General features: G+C 38.5%; 1 protein-coding gene across 8 annotated transcripts in view; it reads left to right on the top strand.

The window, feature by feature from the left end:
* The first annotated feature begins 11746 nt into the window (after nucleotides 1–11746).
* Nucleotides 11747–19327, top strand: part of COL19A1 (collagen type XIX alpha 1 chain) — a 178440-nt gene continuing 170859 nt past the window's right edge. For 6 of the 8 annotated variants that reach the window (XM_083856904.1, XM_083856907.1, XM_083856906.1 and 3 more), the window contains exons 1-2: nucleotides 11747–11829; nucleotides 13821–13947. In XM_083856904.1, the coding sequence (XP_083713030.1) occupies nucleotides 13857–13947 (91 nt within the window). In that variant the 5' untranslated portion in view covers nucleotides 11747–11829; nucleotides 13821–13856. Of the gene's footprint in view, nucleotides 11830–12948; nucleotides 12973–13089; nucleotides 13137–13820; nucleotides 13948–19327 lie in introns of those variants that run through there. The other 2 variants (XM_083856902.1, XM_083856903.1) reach the window with 2 other exon arrangements.

Below are 19327 nucleotides of genomic sequence, written 5' to 3'. Positions count from 1 at the left end.
CATTCTTTCTAGTATTTGCAACCACAGAATTTCGATTTCTGAACTCTGATCAGCTTGGTAATTCCAGAACAGATAGAAAATCATAACAAATATGGTCCTGCTGATCTTTTCACCTTCATCTTCCATCCTCTGTTGGTCTCTTATTTGTTACATGACAGACACACTAATATGAGTTTGTACAATCCTGTATCTCTTTTATGTATTTACAGATCTTAGTGACTGTTCTCCTTCCCTTATTCCAGCAACGATTTTGCTTTGTCATGAAAGTGCTCAGTTCATTTGCTGGACTCTGTCCCCGCTTTTTTGGCATTAAAAAAAAAAAAAAAAGGTACAAAAAAGGTACATATTGTTTTGTAAACTGATGTATGGCAGGTATTCACTTAAATTATTATGTGCTTGTATTTATTTTGTGTGTATATTTGCTTTGATATTAAAAACCTTTCCACTTCTGTTTTTACTGGATTATTATTTGCTTTCTTATAGTCACCAAATTAAACAAGTCCACCAGAAATTTTGCTCTATTTAAGGTTACTGCTTGCTACAATGTCCCCAAAGTTTTAACCAGAGGAAAGAGCAGTGCCCAAAACAACCACGTGCACAGGCCGTACTTCCTGTAGAAGCAAAGGACATCAAAATATCCCACAAAGCATGTTTTCAGTCACTCCAATAAAAAAACCCTGGTGGGAATCTGGTGTGAAGAAGAGTTGAAAATACGTACCCAGATGTGTTGGTAGCCAAATTTTTTGACCATCATTTTGTGGCTAACATTTTCCTGGTTTTTCCATGTTGGCTGAATAAAAGATGTAGAGCAAATACATCTTCTCTGCAAAGAAGACACAGTTTGCTTTCTGTGTCAGCATGCTTGCTATTACAGGAGGATGTTTTTTGGCACGGGAGTGGTCTTTGATTAACACGGAAAAGCCTTCAGGACACCAAATCACAGCCTACACACAGGGCAAGGTCACTGAGAAAAATGAAGTAGAGTGGTTCAAAAGTACACGAGGATGCCAGCTGGGCACAGGTGGAAAGGAGAGTCCAACTGGATATGACGAGAAATCTCTTCACCATGAGGACAGTCAAACAGAGGAGCAGAATGTCTGCAGAGATATTGCCTCCTCCTTGGAGGTTTTCAAGCCCTGACTCACTTTAATACCTGCTGCTGATTACTATTTTTTGTAGCACTTCACACCAGTACTCTTACACTGGTAAAATTGTTCTGTTGTAGATACTGCTTAAATTTCTCCCTGCCTTATCTGGTGTAATCAGTTACTTTTCCGTTTGTTTGTTACATTAGGTATCAGTTCAACTTTGCCATGTTTGTGCACAGCCTCCATCGTGTAAACTCCATAATGTTACAATGTAAATGTCATCTAGCAGGTATGTATGTTTTTCCCTGTTTCATATGACATAACTTACACTTGTTGATCTTTCATAAATTTGTTCATTTGTATTTTCGTGCTCTTTTAAGTAGCATACTCAGAGTGTGGTATTTTCTGGCATTCTACAGGTGGATTTAAAACATTTTCCTATGTGTAAGTATTTATATTATGACTGTTACTACACTCACTATCATCTTTGTTCATGTGTGGTTTCACGTTGATCACCTTTGAAGTCCTAGCCATGGCAGATGTTATCAGGTTTTATTCCATTTGGGTTTTAGTTGCGTTGACTTTTGGCATCATTCAAACAAATAATACACTACACCATTGGGTTGAAAATGTGAACACTTTATTTAAACATACCTGAAAGGCAAAGGACAGATTTCTAAATAAATAAAAAGCATTCATTTTTGTTGCTACTAACTATTTTCTCCTTCACAACGGGGTTCTCTAGATATATCTATATTGGGTTTTGAGAGTATTCATATGCCTGCCACTAAAATTAGACTGGTTTTGTAAGTAAAGCAGGTCTGCAAGCAAGGTCTCAATGCACATTTTTGTCTGACATAAAGCAGCTCTTAATGATAGTAGCATACCATCCTTCTTGATAGAGGTGACTAATCAAATATTTTTGAAAAATAAGCAGTTACAAGTTAGATGAGGCACTGCTAAGCAACTTCAAAATTTGTTTCAATTCTACTTTTCCAGTTTTCCCAGTTGTCAGAAAAAGAATGTTCTCACATGTACTTAGAACATTCCCTTAAAATTTGGAGACTGCTCAGCTGGCTTGCTGTAAAACTATCACGTTACTGCTAGAAAAACATCATTACATTGAGTGCAAGGTTTGCTTTCCTTGTCTAGAAAACATTGTGAACAGCTTGCTGTTGACATGAAAATGACTGAGTAGGAAATAATGGTATGTCCATTTTTGTAGGGTGATTAAGATTGTCCAGGAAAAAGGTGATACAGTGAAATCAAATACAAGGTTTTATTTGTGGGAGTAAATAGCTAACCTTACTGAGCAGCATACAGCATGTTGGAAGGTTGAAACATTTTGAGGGAGGTAACAATAGCTTCACACGCACTGGGATGGCTTAAAAAAAGTTAGGATTTAACAGAAAGAAATGCTAAGTAGCAGGAGTGTAGCTGCATTACTGCTTTATATGGTATTGATTGTGTAACTCTGCCATTGTGTTAGCTTCCACCGTCCAAGCATTCTACTTGCTAATTGATGTCAATGAGCAGGAATGGTTCCAGAAAGATTCTAACCAACCAAACAAAAAAACCTACCTACCACAAAACCACAGTGCTTTGTAGCAAAAAACAGATGAAATTTAAAAAAAGCTCCTCAATCCACCTTTGTTATTCAGAAGGAGTTGAGAATGGCCTAAATTTGTACAAAGAAATAAGACTTCTGATACCTTAAGGCTATTTAACAGATAAAGGCATATCATAATCCAAGTAAGCAGTCTCTTTCTGGTATATTTATTTCTTAATTGTGTTGTCTCTGAGGATGACAGGACGCATTGCTCATACTTTCTGTTTAGAGTGAAATCCTGGAGTGAGATCTCCAGTAATCCTAACTCACAGCCCTAGCTGCTACGGGGAGGTCATGGAAAGCAGGTGTGACATTCTGGCCCAAATGAAGTTTATGCCAAAGCATACACTGACTTAGTGAATTCAAAATGTCACTTTAAATAAAAAAAAAAAGCTTACCAAACTTCCCATGTTCAGCAGAAAACCAGAGATGTTTTACTTGCACTGACTTTCTAGTTCTCTTTTGCTCATTCTTTCCAGTGAGATCCTAGAGTGGAGCTACATAGCAGCGGCATCCTGCAAGCAGCACAGGAGAGAACAACCATGTGTTAAATAAGCAAATCTCACAGCAGAAGTCACGGTCATTAATGGAACAGGGATCAGTCCTGTGGGAGAAAGTTTATTTCAGGAAAAACAGTAAGAAAAGTAATGACAAAAACTTATTTTTAGATAAGGATTTTTAAAATACGTTTAAAAATGTTTCAGTTTTTAAATGAACCATAATGACATTTTTAGTGTTATTTAAGCAGAAATTAAGTGGATGAAGCTATTTTCAGGGAGGTTTCTCATTGTGCTATTTTAATAGTTGAGGGTATTTCTTCTATTTTCATTTTTTCCTGACTTGTGGTGTTCCTGTTCTTAATGCTGATAGGTTTTCTGTAAATCACTGTCAAATGCACTTCTCAACTGTCAAAGTTATGAAGACATTTAAATACATATTTTAACTTCAGAGAAAAGAAGCCGAAATATGGGGGAAGATGGGGAAACTATGGCTCCTCATAATTATGGCTCAATTGTGGATTAAATATTTCTTAAGGCATCAAATGATCTTAAGGCATCATGATGTACCCCTTGGCTACATCAGAAAAGTGAGATCCAATCCTTAATTGAGTCTGATTTATAGGGTTTTTTTGTCCATGCCCACTTACACATCTGGAATGAACCATATAATGATGCTTCACTCTTGTCTCCAATTACTGATAAACAGAAAAAACTCACAGGACTCTAAAATTGATTACATCATAAAAAAGAACCATCTTGCATAGTACTCTATACTGAAAAAGGCTAAATAAGTCTGATTGCATCAAGGTTAGCTTGTGTTTCATTAACAAACAGATGAAAAGAAATCTAGCCCAACCTATTTGGCTACCCTGTATCAAAGGATACCCTAGTATCTTAATTTTCACTTCTGTTTCTTTCTTTTTGTCTTACGGCCTCAGCTCCTGACTCTCATACTGGAAAATAATTCAACGATAGAGTAGTAAATCACTAAATTATTTGATGTTTAATATTTTCGATATCTTAGTTTACATAGGTGAGCAGCGATAGCCTCCCATGTGGTAAATGTGATCTTCCCTGCTGTCCCTTTTCCTTGTATGGTTTTTCTTGCCTTGTCTCTCCAGTCTAGAGACAGCTGTCATCATGCAGGCAAGGCAGAGGATTGGGGAGTTTGATGGGACAGTTTTTGAACTCAAAGTGATGGCAATGGCATAGACTGAGAAGTATTTCAGAATTCTGAATTAACTTCTGACACGAGAAATTATAGTAAGGTGGGGATATGAGCAGTTATGACTACCTCTCACTACTGCCTGGGACCATCTAAAATATAAGTGGAGAATGCTCTTTTACAAATTTTAATGTGTATCTTTAATACTCTGACAAAATCACAGGAGTGGAAGTTCTCCACTCAAAATACTACCTACATTTTTTATCATCTCTTAGATAATGAAGTTAGATTATATTTAAAAGGGATATGCACCAAGGTAAATAAGGATATAGACCAAGGTAAGTTTATGTTAAAGAAACTCTTCAGACCAAATGTAAATGGAAGGCCTTTATGTAGACGTAACTGAAAATTATTATTTAATCACATCTGTTGCAGGCAATGCTTGTGGGATATTCATTGAAGTCTTCTGTACATTGAATTTGACTCAGTTTATTAGTATCAGTCTAATTTACTTTGTGAACAATTTACATAATTATAAAAATGTTTTAGTAGTGTAAGTCATTTTTGTAGTTAACTTTCAGCCATAAAAAGAATATGAACATTTCTAAGTATATAAGACTACCTTATCTACAGATATCTAAAAGCCATGTTGGTCATGAAGTTTATTTAAACTGGTTGGAAATCCACAGATTCTATAAAACCTTTAACCATGCCCAGATTCAGTTCAGAAACTAAGGTGTCACTCTAAAATCAAGAGAGACACTTATAAAGAACAGACCCCGAATCTGTATTTTCCAAGGGAAATTACACCTTAAGTTTAGAAATCTCAGGTTCCTCACACGACTTGCATGCAGGTTTCACCCTACTTGCTGTTTGCTTACCTGTGTTGACAGGAGCATAACTCACTTCCACAATTCCCTTGGCCTGAACTAACTGATAATGTTTAAAGCTGGATTTAAACTTGTGATAAAACTACTTTTGGTTTATTAGCTCTGTGGTCTTCACACCACAGGAACACAGAAAATCAAGTGAATGTGTGTAATCCTTTGTTTTGCTGTAATTGCAGAAGTGTGCTTTGATGTAGACAGCTTCTTTCTCTGTGCACTGGTAACACTTCTCCCGAGGTTTGCTGCGATGTACCACAAGCAGCCATGGGATACACTCAGACTCCCACTGATTTATGTAGTAAAGCTCAGTACTAGAGAGGACTCTGAAGGAGGCTTGCCAGATTTGTCACTTGGAACTAGGCTAGTCTAACTTGGCAGTCAAACCCAGGTTCTGATTGCAAGAAATAATTCTGTGGGAATGATAAATCCTGTGTAAGAAGAAATGTGTGCCTCATGCAAGCTCTTGTTTTTGGTTATATATTATTCTTCTTACAGGCCTTCTGTGGTTAGGATTTTTTGATTTTTGTTTGTTTAATTTGGGGGTTTTTTTTCACTCCTGCCAACAGGCTTAGTGTATTCTGTTTTAGCCTATTTTTTTTCTAATTTTATTCTCCAGTCATCAAAACCTTTGTTGAAGTAAATTTTACAGTTCCCCAAGGACCAGTGAAGTATCTGTAACTTATTAACAGTTTCTTAAAGAAGTAACCTCTATTCTAAGTCCTGAGAAAGAGAATGACACTGGAACAGGAGAGACAAGCTCAATGCTGCTGATGAATCTTTGAGCAACTCAGTCCTAGAACAGTTTGTGAGTTCTTATTTTTTAACAAATCTGACCTTTTAGTTTTAACACATGAACCAGAATTACTTCTTCATAAATAGGTTTGAAAGCATGTCAAGCTATGATTATTCATACTAAAAAAAAAAACTGGCAAACACAATTTTGTTACAAAAAAGTTTAGAAGAAGATAAAGCCCAGAAGATAAAGAAGTAATGTGTATGCCTCATGCACTGATAGAGGTAGAGCTAGCCAAGGATTGCTGGAAACAATACACTGTGACAAAGAACGAGATGTTGCTGGGGAAGAGCCGGGGGGCAGATGGAGGTAAGGAAGCACTTTTCTGGGAAAAAATATCCTTGTTTTGGCTACTGGAGATAGGTACAACACAGTACAGCACTGGCACTGGAATGAGGTGAAGAAGTTGGCATGGACTGTAAGGAAGGATCAAAACCCCCCAAGGTCCCTGAAGCCTGCCAACCCATTTCCAGAAAGGTCTAGAAGAATGAATTGCACATGCTAACTGATTTACTTAGAATGAAACTTAACTCTAGGGCTACAAGGGCAACAAAAATGTATCTCCACAAAGTCTGCGTGCATCAGCTGGATCAATACTGGAGCTAGGAATGGTGATCCATCCATCCTTCATTCATTCCTTCTTTCCTTCCTTGTTCCCTCCTTCTCTCCTTTCCTTCCTGCCATGTGCTTACCCTGGGAGATCAGGATGTGAACATGTTTGTCATGCAAAAATATGACCTCACTAAACAGTTGCCTGTCTAAGCTGTTTGAACATAGTTGGTTCCAGCATTAATAATTGGTTCCAACACAATTAGTAAATGACTAATTGGCAAGATTAAATATGTAGTTTACTAACAAGATTTATCTGGATTCCACTTACCAGGAAAGGGAAGAAACCAAAGCAGTTTGTAACAACTCCAGGCTTCATTAAAATGGCATGTTCATGCTAAATCACTTGGCCTTGCTCCAGAATTAAATCTCTCCATTGTGTACAAACCAGTTTTGATGTGCCAAAAATAAACAATTTAGAGATTGAAGCAAATGTTACTCTTGATACATTACATGGCTACATTTGTTTTAAGAACCTTCCATTTATTTAAATAGTGGCCTTTCTATGAGGTAGCATTGGAATTTGCATTCCTAGTAAACAGGAAAATTTATTTGAATCACAGTCCATAAACACATAAATAGTCATGTAAACATGGTCTGATAGGTTCTCCCTTTGGACTGTCATCTTCTATTAGTGCTGAAATCCTCAGCTCCCAAAAATTCATAAATATACAGGGTGATACAGGATGTTGACCTGTAATATGTATATGTATAGGTCAGTAGGCTGGTTTAGAGGGCATGTGACAGCCAGAACTTTTTTCCCTTTTTGCATGCACTTCTTTCTTACTTCTAGCTGCAGTCTTTTAGATGCTACTGAATTCAAGGTTCTTTTACATCAGAAACCATAAGTAGATAGCTCTAGGCTTACACATCAAGCTTACATAAATCTACAAAACTACTTTCTTGAAAGTATAATGATTAAACCCTGAGAATATTACTCCTAGATGAGAGGCAAATAAAGTATGTGAATGCAGAGATACAGATTAAATATGCAGTTATTGTGACTTTCTAGATTATTGGGCCTATTTATTCAGCAATAAATAAAAATAAAATACTTGTCATTTTAATATTTCATTTTTTTATGCTGCTTGACAGTATTGAAATTGAGCACTGAAATACCATAATAATAAATAGCTCTGCATGAATTCAGAATCCTGGATGTGTTAATATAATTGTAGGTACTCTGTTGATAAAACTGATGTTCACTATGTATCAGTTAGTATGGCATATGCAAATTTAAAGATGTTACTTTCTAAAAATTTGAAACTCTTCATAAATGTAGCTAGAAATTGGGCTATTTATCATAGTAGTATTCCATTTTTAAATACTATTTGGGCAAATTAGCTGGCTAGAAAGGACACAACAGTAGGAGACATCAGCTAATACTGAGACTTGAGACCTCTTCAGCATATTTGTTACAATTTAAAAATCTATGCTTCATCTTGCTGAAGTTAAAAGAAAACAGGCACAGAGTATTCTCTGAGCTGAAATAATACTGCCCATTAAGCCTGCAGGTCTTACACAGCCTAGCCTATTTGTAGGATTTAAAACTTTGCTGATACCTTTTTTTTGCTATTCACCTTCCTTTTCCCAATATTTACAGTATATAAATTTTAAATTAACACATTTTACTAATTTATAGATGCTTTCAGAGTGTGTGTAAAGTGTCAAAGAGTGAAGAAAATGCCTGTGCTAAGACAACAAATACCACAAAAGTATAATGTATTCTGTCTGTATTTTTTGACTTATTTTGGCCTCTCTACTGAAAATCTGAGTGCTGCTTAAGCATGCAGAAGAAGAAGTAGCAGTTGGGTTTTTTGCTTTTTTGTCTCCTATGGCAGAAATGAAGTGACATTCAGCTTTTCTGTTGGCTTTGCTGCTTAGGAGTGCTTAGTATGTGTGCACATGCATATAAATAATTCCCTTTTTATGTAGTTTTTGCCAAAGTGCCCTCTTTTGAGTGACATTTTTGCTCCATTTACATCAATGTCAAAATTTCCATTAACTTACCCAGGGCTGGGATTCCACCTGTTTCGTCTAAGTTCACCATAGTTCAGTCTCATGTATTTAAAAGCATTTATATTTTAATTGCTTCAGTGGAATGCAGTTGTCGTGACCAGCAAATCTTGCAGAGGGCAGAAAGGATCATCTGGCAAGAAACAATGCCACATAAGGGCTTACACAACGGAACAGAAATACTGAGCACTACATTCAGTGAGAAATTGCGTGGTGAGGGGCGTTTCAAATTAATCTTCTTTTACAATATTTTTTTTTTTCAAGTAGGATACTGCTGCTTTTAAAGAGTTTTGTCCTAGTTTACAGCTTCATTCTTGCATATGTGTTGTTGTAACCAACAGTTTAAAATGTGGGTCTAATAAGATGGAGACAAATCTGTTAACACTGCACAGACAGAGCAAATTACGCAACGTGGCTGGTTTGGCTATCTGATCATGACAAAAAAGAAATAAAGGGTGAAAGTGAGTGTTAGCAATAAAGAAAAGTTTTCTACAAAAATAAGTCAGTGCTTTAGCTCCCCAATTCTCTCGCCTTTTCCCCCTGCATCTTGCCTGCAACTGCAGTTGTAGTAAAAGCTGTTCAGTGGAGCAGTTTTGCCTTGGCACAGGAGATGGAACGTTCTCTGCATGTCTGTGCTAAGTATGGCTTCAAACTTAAATTTCTCCACTTTCTGCTTCTTGGTGTGTTTGCCTTGACTCTTTCCTGGATCCAGGTCTAATTCTGTCTTCTGCATGCTTTAGCTAAACTCTGAGATAGCTGGAAAAATGTGTTGCTGCAAAAGACAAGATGGGATATCATCCATTTGCAAAGCAGATAAGACAGTGTATAGACATTTTCTCTGGAGTGCATCAGTAACTGCAGGTGAGGAAGTGTTTGTGATTTCTAAGTTGTTAGTGGCAACAACAGATGTGTTGTGGCTTTGCTTCTTATATTATGGGAGGCAGAGAGAAGCCGGTTTTTCTGGAGGTCATGACAGAGGTTTTTAAACAGTCAGGTTTTTCCTGTTCTCAATTTTCATGTCACTAGTCATTCTAACTGTTTTTAATAATGTGAACAGTGTTGTCCATAAATTCATATGATGGTAGGCCCTAATGTGGTGCTCCTCAACTAGTATAAATCACTGTAAATTTTTTATGTGAACTGGAATAATCCTGTTTAATTGAAGATCTGGCCCAGAGTACAGGAAGTGCATGTGTTAGTCAGGGAAGGTTGTAGCAGTTTCTAATTCTTCTACTTAATGCTTTCATGCAGATGTGAAGGGTTGTTTTTTTTTTAAGTTGACATGGTCCAAATAAGGTAGTTAGTTTTCCATCTGTAGTGTCAGTATTTTGCAATGGAAGCAACATCCTTGGTTTAGGAATTGTTTCATTATTGCTTCACAGGAAATGGGTCTGGACCTTGAAGCATTACTGAAATTTCAAGAGGCAGAAATATTTCTTTAAAGAATAAATTGATTGTATGTGCAAATCCTTATGCAACTAAAATGCTTAGCTACTTCAGAGCTTATACTTGATTGAAATTAATGAGACTGTTTATATTCATGTAAGGTAGATCAATCCAGGTATTTAGGACAAGTAAAATGAAGAAAAAAAAAATAGAATTTTTATAACTTGCAAGAGCAATGAGAAATGCAGTTCTTCTCATATATATATATTAAAAAAAAGGATGATGCCTTTTACTAGGAGCAGAGCTTTTACAAACTGAAGATCTCACAACTCTGAAACACAGAATAAGGGCTCAACACTGAAGCCTTTATCAAATGAACAATCTGAAGGAGAAGAAGAGTGCTCCGATGATTTGTCAGCTGTGGGACTGGGCTCTTGCACCTCACCCTGAGAGGTAAGACAGCTTTACTTTCTATAATTTACAGACTGAGCAAGCAAGAAGTATGACTTGCCTAAAGTTACACCACAAGTCTGTAGCAAAGCTGTGGAATAAAACACCCCAGCAGATGTGTACGTAAGCTGCAATTTCATCTTTCTCTCATGATTCTAAGTTGGGAAGAACAACAACTGTTTTGAAATTCAAACCAGGAAGATAATCATGCCTTTCCATGTGATTTGTTGGTTATCCTGGCTACTAGTTATCTTGACTGAAATGAGGAAACACATTCCAAATTCTGCTGAGTGGGTGGGAGGATTTGGGGTATGGGAGCTGGGGGTAAAAGCAAGTTTATCCTATATATTTTCTGATCTGAAGACCAATTGGCTAAATTGATGTTAAGTTGATAAATTTTCTTACGACCACCTTGCTTTTTTTTCTTCCATCAGAATTATTCAACTAGAAAAAGGTAAAATATATCTTGGATATATATATATATATATAAAATATATATATATACACATAAGCCCTACTCTGTCTTCTCTATATATCTGTTTCTGGTTATTCTACTTCTCTCTGTCCTTCTATCTGGTTCACATCTTTAAGTGAAATACAGAAAACTGCCACAAGCACACTTGGAGAACTTGACAAAAGTGCAGTTTGGCACATTCAGATAAGAGCCAGTGGCAGTGCTCAGTCTCAGCATTCCATCACAGATAGATGATATTATAAGTGCAAGAACATTCAGGTTTGTAAATGACAGATTTTAAAAAGCAAAACAAATTTCTGTAATTCACTGTGCATTACAGCATCAGTGCCATAAATAGGTGTACTCAGTTTCTTGCATGGATGATTTTTAAATTTATTATGAAGTATATAAAAGCATATAAAATTAAAGTACACTTACACATTAAAGATAAAAGCTATTTTCTGCCAGTGTAGTAATGTACATAATTGGTTCTTCACAGCTAGAAACCAGATACTCTTTCATTCATGCATTCATACCATGGCTGTCTAATTTATGGAACTGTTAAGAGAGTGCTTTTTAGAGAGGAAGGGGGAAGGAGAAAAAAACCCCAAACATTTCTTACCTTGTTACCTCACTTGGGATGTACACACACACGATTATGTAAAATCTTTGTCTGGGTGGCTGTTTGTTCTTTCTTGCAGAGTATTCTGTGCTCACTGAGTGGGAGGGTCACACTGTGAGACTAATAAGGAGAGAGCTGCATCCCCCTCTACCACTCTTTGGAGACTCACTCCAGCAACTCCACAGCACTACAGCAGCTCTGTACAGGCATTTCCAGTGCTTCTGGGGACACACCAATAAAAAAATCAAAGGTAAGCCACTCATTATTTGTAGTCAATTATCTAAACATCTTTCATGTGCACACGCACAACACACTACACTATTCCTGGCTTGTTTTATGGTGTTTTTGTTCAGGGGTTTTTGGTTTTGATTTCCAAAATTGTCATTTAAGTTTATCATTGCTAATATTAACTATGTCTTATATAAACATGATCTATACCATAAGTTTTTAACGTACTGTAATCAGCCTGTGCTACAGTATTCTGTTCAGAACCAGAACATTGTATATGCCAGTGGGTGACTTTAGCTATATGAGAAGATATGCAAATAAAAACAGCCCTGCTAAATGAGCAGTAATTTACAAAACTGATTAAACCGTTGCGAGTTGCCACAATGCTGATTGTGCATATATTTACATTTAAAACCTACCGTGTACCTTGCGGCGTGCGGGCCGCGGTTGGAGGGAGCGCGCGGTGAGTGAGCGCGGCGCGGGCGGGCGGGCGGTCAGTGCCCCGCGGGGAGGGGGCCCCGCAGAGCCCGCGGCTCTCGGGCAGACAGAGCCCGGGGATGCCGCGGGCCGAGTCCCGGCGCGATGGGGCCCATCACCTGCCGGCCCGGCGCAGGTGCCGCCGCAGCGCCCCGCGGAATAGGACTGCCCCGCTCCGGCCCCGCTCGGCCCCGGGGCTGCGGGGGAAGCGGTGGCGGGCTCCTGCCCCTCGCTCGCTCCCCGGGCTCCCCGGGCTCCCGACGCCACAGCAGGGCCCGGGGGCACGGGGCGGGCGCGGCGGGGGAGCCCGGGGCGGGGGCAGCGGGGCCCGGGGCGCGGAGCGAGAGCCGGAGAGCGGCTCCGGCAGCGGGGCGGGGGCGCTGCCCGCTCGCCTTCCCCCCGGAGGGCTGGACCTCCCTCCGGGAAACGCGGCTCCAGCCGAGGGAAGCGAAGCTGCCGGCGCTGCCGAGTTAGCCTGGGCTGCCGAGGGCTCGGGTCGCTCCACGGACGCCCCGCAGGCTCCGGTGCGCCGGCTGTGCGGGGGAGCGGAGCCGCCTGGAGCGGGAGGGGACCCAAGCCCGAGGTGCGGCGGCAGCGAGGGGTGGCTGTTGGTGATCAGAGCCCTTCGGAAAACCAGACCTCCGGAGCGGCGGCTCCACTGAATTCCCGATGCCTGCTTGTAAAGCAGGTGCAGGAAACTAAATGATAATTTATTTGAACATGTATTCGCTTTGCTGCCGGTGGGAAGGCTACAAAAGTTAATCATGATGTAGTTGCTGTCAGTACATGACAGAACAGCTTTGATGATGAATAAGGCGCCTTGCGAAAATAATTATAAAAATTGCATCTTAGGTATGTGATTTGCTTTTCTTACAGAAATTGTGATTAGAAAAATACTAGACTTCTTTTGTGTTGCATTAAATTCATGTGTATTTATACGTTGCAGTTGGCTTAGAAGGAAGCTTTTGTCCTCTAATGACAGTACTAGTTTCTGTTGTTGAAGTCTGTACTTTTGTGAGATTTAAACTGGAAATTCAATATTGGCTGCTCTAGGCACTTTGCAGGGTGGAGAAATACCGCATTTTGAGTTCTTTTGTGGTTAAATTCTAATAATTGCATGTTGCCTTTGTTCCATTTGAGGACTACTTCATTAGTCACTGTAAGTGTTGTGACACCAAACAGTATAGCTGATACATTGAAAATTGAAAAAAAAATTAAGGAGAAATATCAAAGAAAATTAGCAATTACTAATGAAATGAACATTCGTTACCTTCGCAATTAAAATCTCCAAGTTAGTATTTCTAAGGTGTTACTTCTGGATTTATTAAAAATAAACTAAAAAGGAGTATATTTATCATCTATTTCTAAACTGGCATAAATCCTTTTTGTAGCTCCTTAAACAGATAAATTATACACCTGTACGTGACTAGCAACTTCCTCTTCACAGTTAGGAAGTTCTTGTTTGAAGTTTTCTGACAAGGTGAGGTGAGAAGAATAAGATGAGATTGTTCTGAATATGCTTAATTTTTGTTTCAGATTTGTTGCTGTTTGTTCACATGTGTCCAGGGGGAGATGAAGTACATTGGATCCTGCATATTTTGGCTTTGTATGGCAGTCTTCCTTCTTCCTGTTCCTACTTCCGTGGCTGTCAGTGACCAGACAGGTACTTCCACTTTTCTTGCCCATCGCAGACCAAAGGCATAATTCTCAGTACTGAATTTTTTTTTTTAGTAAATAATGAGAGTAAATAACAAGAGTATTTCCACAAAAGTGGAAAAGAAACTACATGAACAGATAAAATTATGCAAGGTTGTTTTAAAGCTCTTTTCTGAAAGGAACTAAGTTTGAAGCAGTTCCAAAGCAACCCTTCTGCTTCCTGTGCTTGGAGGGTTCGTGTTTGGAGGTAATTTTAATTCCTAGGAGTTTTGTTTTGTACTTTTCTTTTTCCTACCATACAAAACAAGATTATAAATCAGAGTTTTAAAAGCTTTTGTGAACAAAATCATGTGGCTTTATTAGAGTAGACCTGTTATCACATTGACCTAAACAACCTAATGCTCATGTTAACCACACTTATACTTAATCCCTAGACAGGGTCGTATGTTTCACGCACAGTGAAAAAAACCCTTTTTCCTAAGAAAATGGGGGAAAGGAATAGAAAGATATTGTTTAATTTAAAAGCTGTTACCGATCTTCTGCAAATTTTCTCATATTTCTCTGTTTTCTTCTTTCTCTTAATTTCCACACGTTATCTAGTGTTATCACTTAAAGTCTACATTAACTCTCGAGAATGTAGTAAATTCTGTCTTAAAGACACATCATATGTGCTTGTCAAATATGGAACATCCCTTTCCTAGAATTACTCAGCCTCAGCAAGTACTTTAACTATTATTATAATTTTTACTTATTATAATTTTCCTATAATTATTAGCAAGGAGAACATGTTTATTGCTATTTAAATTGAATTGGATTTTTTTTTCTCAAAAATAAAATTAACTCTTAGTAATGCTGTTCCATTCCAGAAATTATATGAAAGGTAATAGAAGCTACACAGACAAAACAACTTCGAATCTCAGTAACTTATTTGTAACTCAGGCCCAAGAAACTTAGAAATCCGTGGCTAGGAAAATAATCCTTTTACTACCCCTGGAAACTTTAAGTAGTAATAATGAATAAATAATAAGTGTAATGTGTGGGCTCTGAGGTAATAATAATGCATTGTGAAGAGCCAGAATTTAAGTCAAAGTCTTTTTTGCCTTATATTTTTAGGGCGGTGAGGCTAAGTGCTCTGCTGATGAATTATTCTTAACCCCTCTGAGAGAGCAAGCCTACATCATAGCTGTAAAATCTTTCTGTCTGAAAGAAGAAAAATAGGTTTTATTCTGTCTTTTCTAAGTGGTGGGTTGCAGAAGGGAAGTTTTTTAAGTGCTAAAATGGTGGGAGTACAGAAAGTTCCTTAGCGATATAGATTGAAAAATGTTAAAACAAAATTCCTGGAAGCATTGTCACTTTTATTTTTTTTCAAATGAAATGATGCCTTAGTAAAAGCTGAGACAGCCACAGAAAATTTGGCAGATACACTGAACTGCAAGTAAAGAGTGTATCTGAACTGTGTATTACATTCTATTAGAAGTTTGTAGCTAAACAGCCAGCGGTGAAGTTGCAGTTTTCCTTATTGCCACAAATGGATCAAATATGGGTCCAGCTGAATGGCTAGGAAGAAAAGGAGAGATTGAACCTCTCCTGTGAATAACTGAGGGTGTGCAATTGAAAGAGGCTTCTTCAGTTTGTGGTGGTACAGGCAGATGGTGAGGAATAACAAGTCAATAGCTGCCAGCTTGAGCAGCTCTGCCAACAGCAAGTGTGTGAGTTAAGCCCAGAGTTAAACTCCAGTTGATAACAGGAAAGAAAACCTACAACGGTTTGTAGGGATGGTTACCATCCAAGAAAGAAATGCAAGTTACAGACCAGCAAGCTGGAGTTAGGAAAGAATGGACCCAGCAGCGGTAAAAGTGGTACAGATCTTTCTGACAATCTTTTATTAATCTGCTCTGTTCTGCTGAACTGAGTCCTCTGTGTTGCGAACTTGTAGTGTTTCAGTTTGATAATTTGTATGTAGATGAATCTGTTACAAATTTTAAATATTCTTTCTTCATGAAGAGAGAAATATCTAAAGGGTTTTTTTTATTGTTGTTTTTCATATCATGCATTCAGTCACTCTTTCTTCGGCCTTTGTTCCCTCCCATGTACAAGTTCTGTTTAAATCAGCATTTGTCCTTCAATATCTGCCTAGATGATCTTTTTGGTTTCCTTCCTTCAACAACATATGCATAGCATTTATTTCTCTGGGCTAAAATGGAAGCTTTTCCAGCAAAACACATTTAGGTAGGATCTGAGATTATTATATTTACATCTTGAAATTTCTCATCTGATCTACTCAAATCTAAAGGAGTGGCTTCAAATACATGGAAAAGGGTAGACTAGAGTTAATTTGAGGGTGGTGAGAGAAAAGAAGTATGCTAGGCCAAGGATTGACTTGTGTGCATATGCAGGGGAGAGTTTTCTGAGTAGGCACACTAGATACACTTTGCGTACTTTGTGACTTATTCATTGGGCCAATATTGTAAGAAATAAATAACAGTATTGAAGAAAGAGTCAGAGGCTGGGAGCATATACAGGATCTTCGTGGAGCAGTCCTCCTTAGGCTCTGAAGGTGCCAGTAGGCATTAGATTCACATAGAGGATTTCTTTCAGCTCTCATGTTTTGTTATGCTTATTAGAAGGAAGAACTCATTTCTCATGATAGAGTATAGCAAATCCAAGGGGAGGGAGTTCAGGAGTTTTCCACAGGCATATTTTTGATCTAACTGCAAACATACTTTCTTCATGTTGTCAATTTATTATTATTGGGAATATTTGGGGTTTGAGTGTGGACGTAAGTTCTTTCTGTAGTGGCATGTGAAGTTTTAATTTGATCATTCCTGAATGCTTTATATTAAGAATAATAATATTCTGTCTCATTTCCAGATCATTGCTTCTTTTTCAACTTTCTTTTACAATTACTGTTTTTAAAGTCACTTGCTAAACCATGAAAAATGTAGTATAAACAAAGTTTTGGGACTATCAGGCATGGTGAATTTTCCTTGTCTTTTGACATGGTACATGTTGTGAAAAGTATTGGCTATGGATCATGATTTTAGACAGGCACTTTAACCCAAATACAGTGAGTGATTTTGAGTATGGAAATCAATTCAGCTTTTTGGCTTTAATGTTTTAGTACATCTAGATACCTCTTCAAATCAATATAATGACTCTACAGTAACTCTCACATACAATGTATTCATATTCTGGATATTCCCATCCAACCTAGTCTTGAATGTTTCCACGGATGGAGCATCTACCACCTCTCCAGGCAACCTATTCCAGTGTTTCACCACCATTATTGTAAAGTCTAGTCTAAATCTAACTTCTTTTATTTAAAACCATTATCCCTTGTCCTGTCACAACAGGTCCTGGTAAAAAGTCTGTACTCATCTTTCTAACAGGCCCACTGGCTTGTAAGGCTGGAGTAAGGTCTCCCTGGAACCTTCTCTTCTCCAGGTTGAAAACCCTAACTCTCAGGAGAGATACCCCAGCTCTCTGGTTGTTTTTGTGGCCTTCCTTTGCACCTGTTCTAGCAGGTCCACGTCTTTCTTGTGCTAGGGCCCTGGAGTTGGATGCAGTAGTCAAGGTGGAGGGGCTCTCATGAGAGCTGATGGGCAGAATCACCTCTCTTGATCTGTTGGCCGTGCTTTAGATGCAGCCCAGGATATGATTAGCTTTCTGGGCTGTAAGTACACACTGTCAACTGAACTCCATCTTATTATCCATCATTTTTCTCAAAGCATTCTTTTCAGGGCTGCTCCCATTTCTTTCAACCCTCAGCCTCTTTGATACTGACCATTGCCCTGACTCAGGTCCAGCACCCCATGAGGTTGTTGAACCTCACAGGATTCCCATGAGCCCAATTCTCAAGCTTGTCTAGCTCCCTCTGGGTTCCATCCTGTCTTTCAGGTGTGCCAACTGCACCACTCAGCTTGGTGTCATCTGCAAATGTGCCGAGGGTGCACTCAATCCTTTCATCCACATCATTAATTAATTAAATAACATTGATCCGAAATGGGACACCACTTGTCACTGACTTCCATCTGGACATTGAAGATTTGAACATTTCCCTCTGGATGTGACTGTCCAACCAACTCTTCATCCTCCAAGCAGTCCAGCCATCAAATCCCAACCTCTACAATTCAGAGATATTGTGGGGACCATGTCAAAGGCCTTGCAGAAATCCAGATGGCATTTGTAGCTCTTCCCATGTCCACTGATGTAGCCACTCCACTGTACAAGGCCATGGAGTTAGTCATGCAAGACTTGCCTTTCGTGAAGTGGTGCTGATTGTCTCAAATAATAAGTCCTCCTTTTCACTACTTACTCTTCTTCATGGGACAATATAGTTCTCCAGGGGTCTAGCATGAGTATCCTAATTTTTGAACTCGATTGCTTGGATTTCTTATTTCTACCTGCCAATGCTGTTGTGTTACTTCATAACTATCTAAATAGTCACCAGACTTGAAGTTTACTTCTTTACTGTATCATGTTCTCTTCATTCTTCCCACCCTTGTCTTAATTAATATATACATTTTAATATATACATTTTAATTTTAATTTTAATGTACAATATTTGTTATTTTACAAAAAACAGAATACAAAAAAATCGCATCTTACTTCCTGATGCCTGTATACTTGAGGCTATAGATATGTAGGAGATCTGAATTCTTGACCTTATTTGAAAGCAGCCAGCTGGATCTGCTTATCTGCAGTATGAATACATTTGAGATGGACTCACTGGATATCATTGCTGATATTTACAAGTGTGTGGCTAGCTCTGAAGAGGCTGCCTATGTCTGTGTGTTTATGAAGCTTGTTCCAGTAAGAGTATGAGAAAAAGCTTGGGTAATATAGGTTTCTGCCTGAAACTTGAGTCGACACAGGTTGTGGATACACATTAGGTTGGGCTCTGCTGTTTGGCCACATTCACTGGTCTTCCATGGTTACTGATGGAAACTTCAGTGCCTTTGCAATGTGCATGTCAGTGGTGGTAGATGGCAGCTAAAAACTTCACCTGAACATGATGTTTAATTATAAATAGCACATGGGTACTTGTGAAGTGAATCTAGTTGTTACAGGTTACACTAATCTGGAGAAACCAAGACTGCCCATTGGAAGTTACAGTTCCACTCAGGAAGTGCACATGAGCAATATCTGTAAGAGGGAGACTGAAGCACACACCACAGTCTCTTCTATCCTCATTTGCATGGAATGGAAAGTTGAGCATGATGCCTAGATGGAAGTTGCAGTATGGTTCAACAGGTGTCCTGATCATTCCAGGAATTTGGAACGTGCCATTGAGTGTTGCAACAGATATGTCTAGATGCAGTGCCCTTTTTTTTTTTTCTCATAATGCCATTAGAAAACAAACAAAAAATTCTTATTAATATTAGTGG

The sequence above is a fragment of the Zosterops lateralis genome, assembly GCF_965231275.1.
Source record: "Zosterops lateralis genome assembly, chromosome: 3".
Lineage (NCBI taxonomy): Eukaryota > Metazoa > Chordata > Aves > Passeriformes > Zosteropidae > Zosterops > Zosterops lateralis.
The sequence above is the reverse complement of the archived record's forward strand: the minus strand, read 5'-3'. Positions and strand labels throughout refer to the sequence as shown.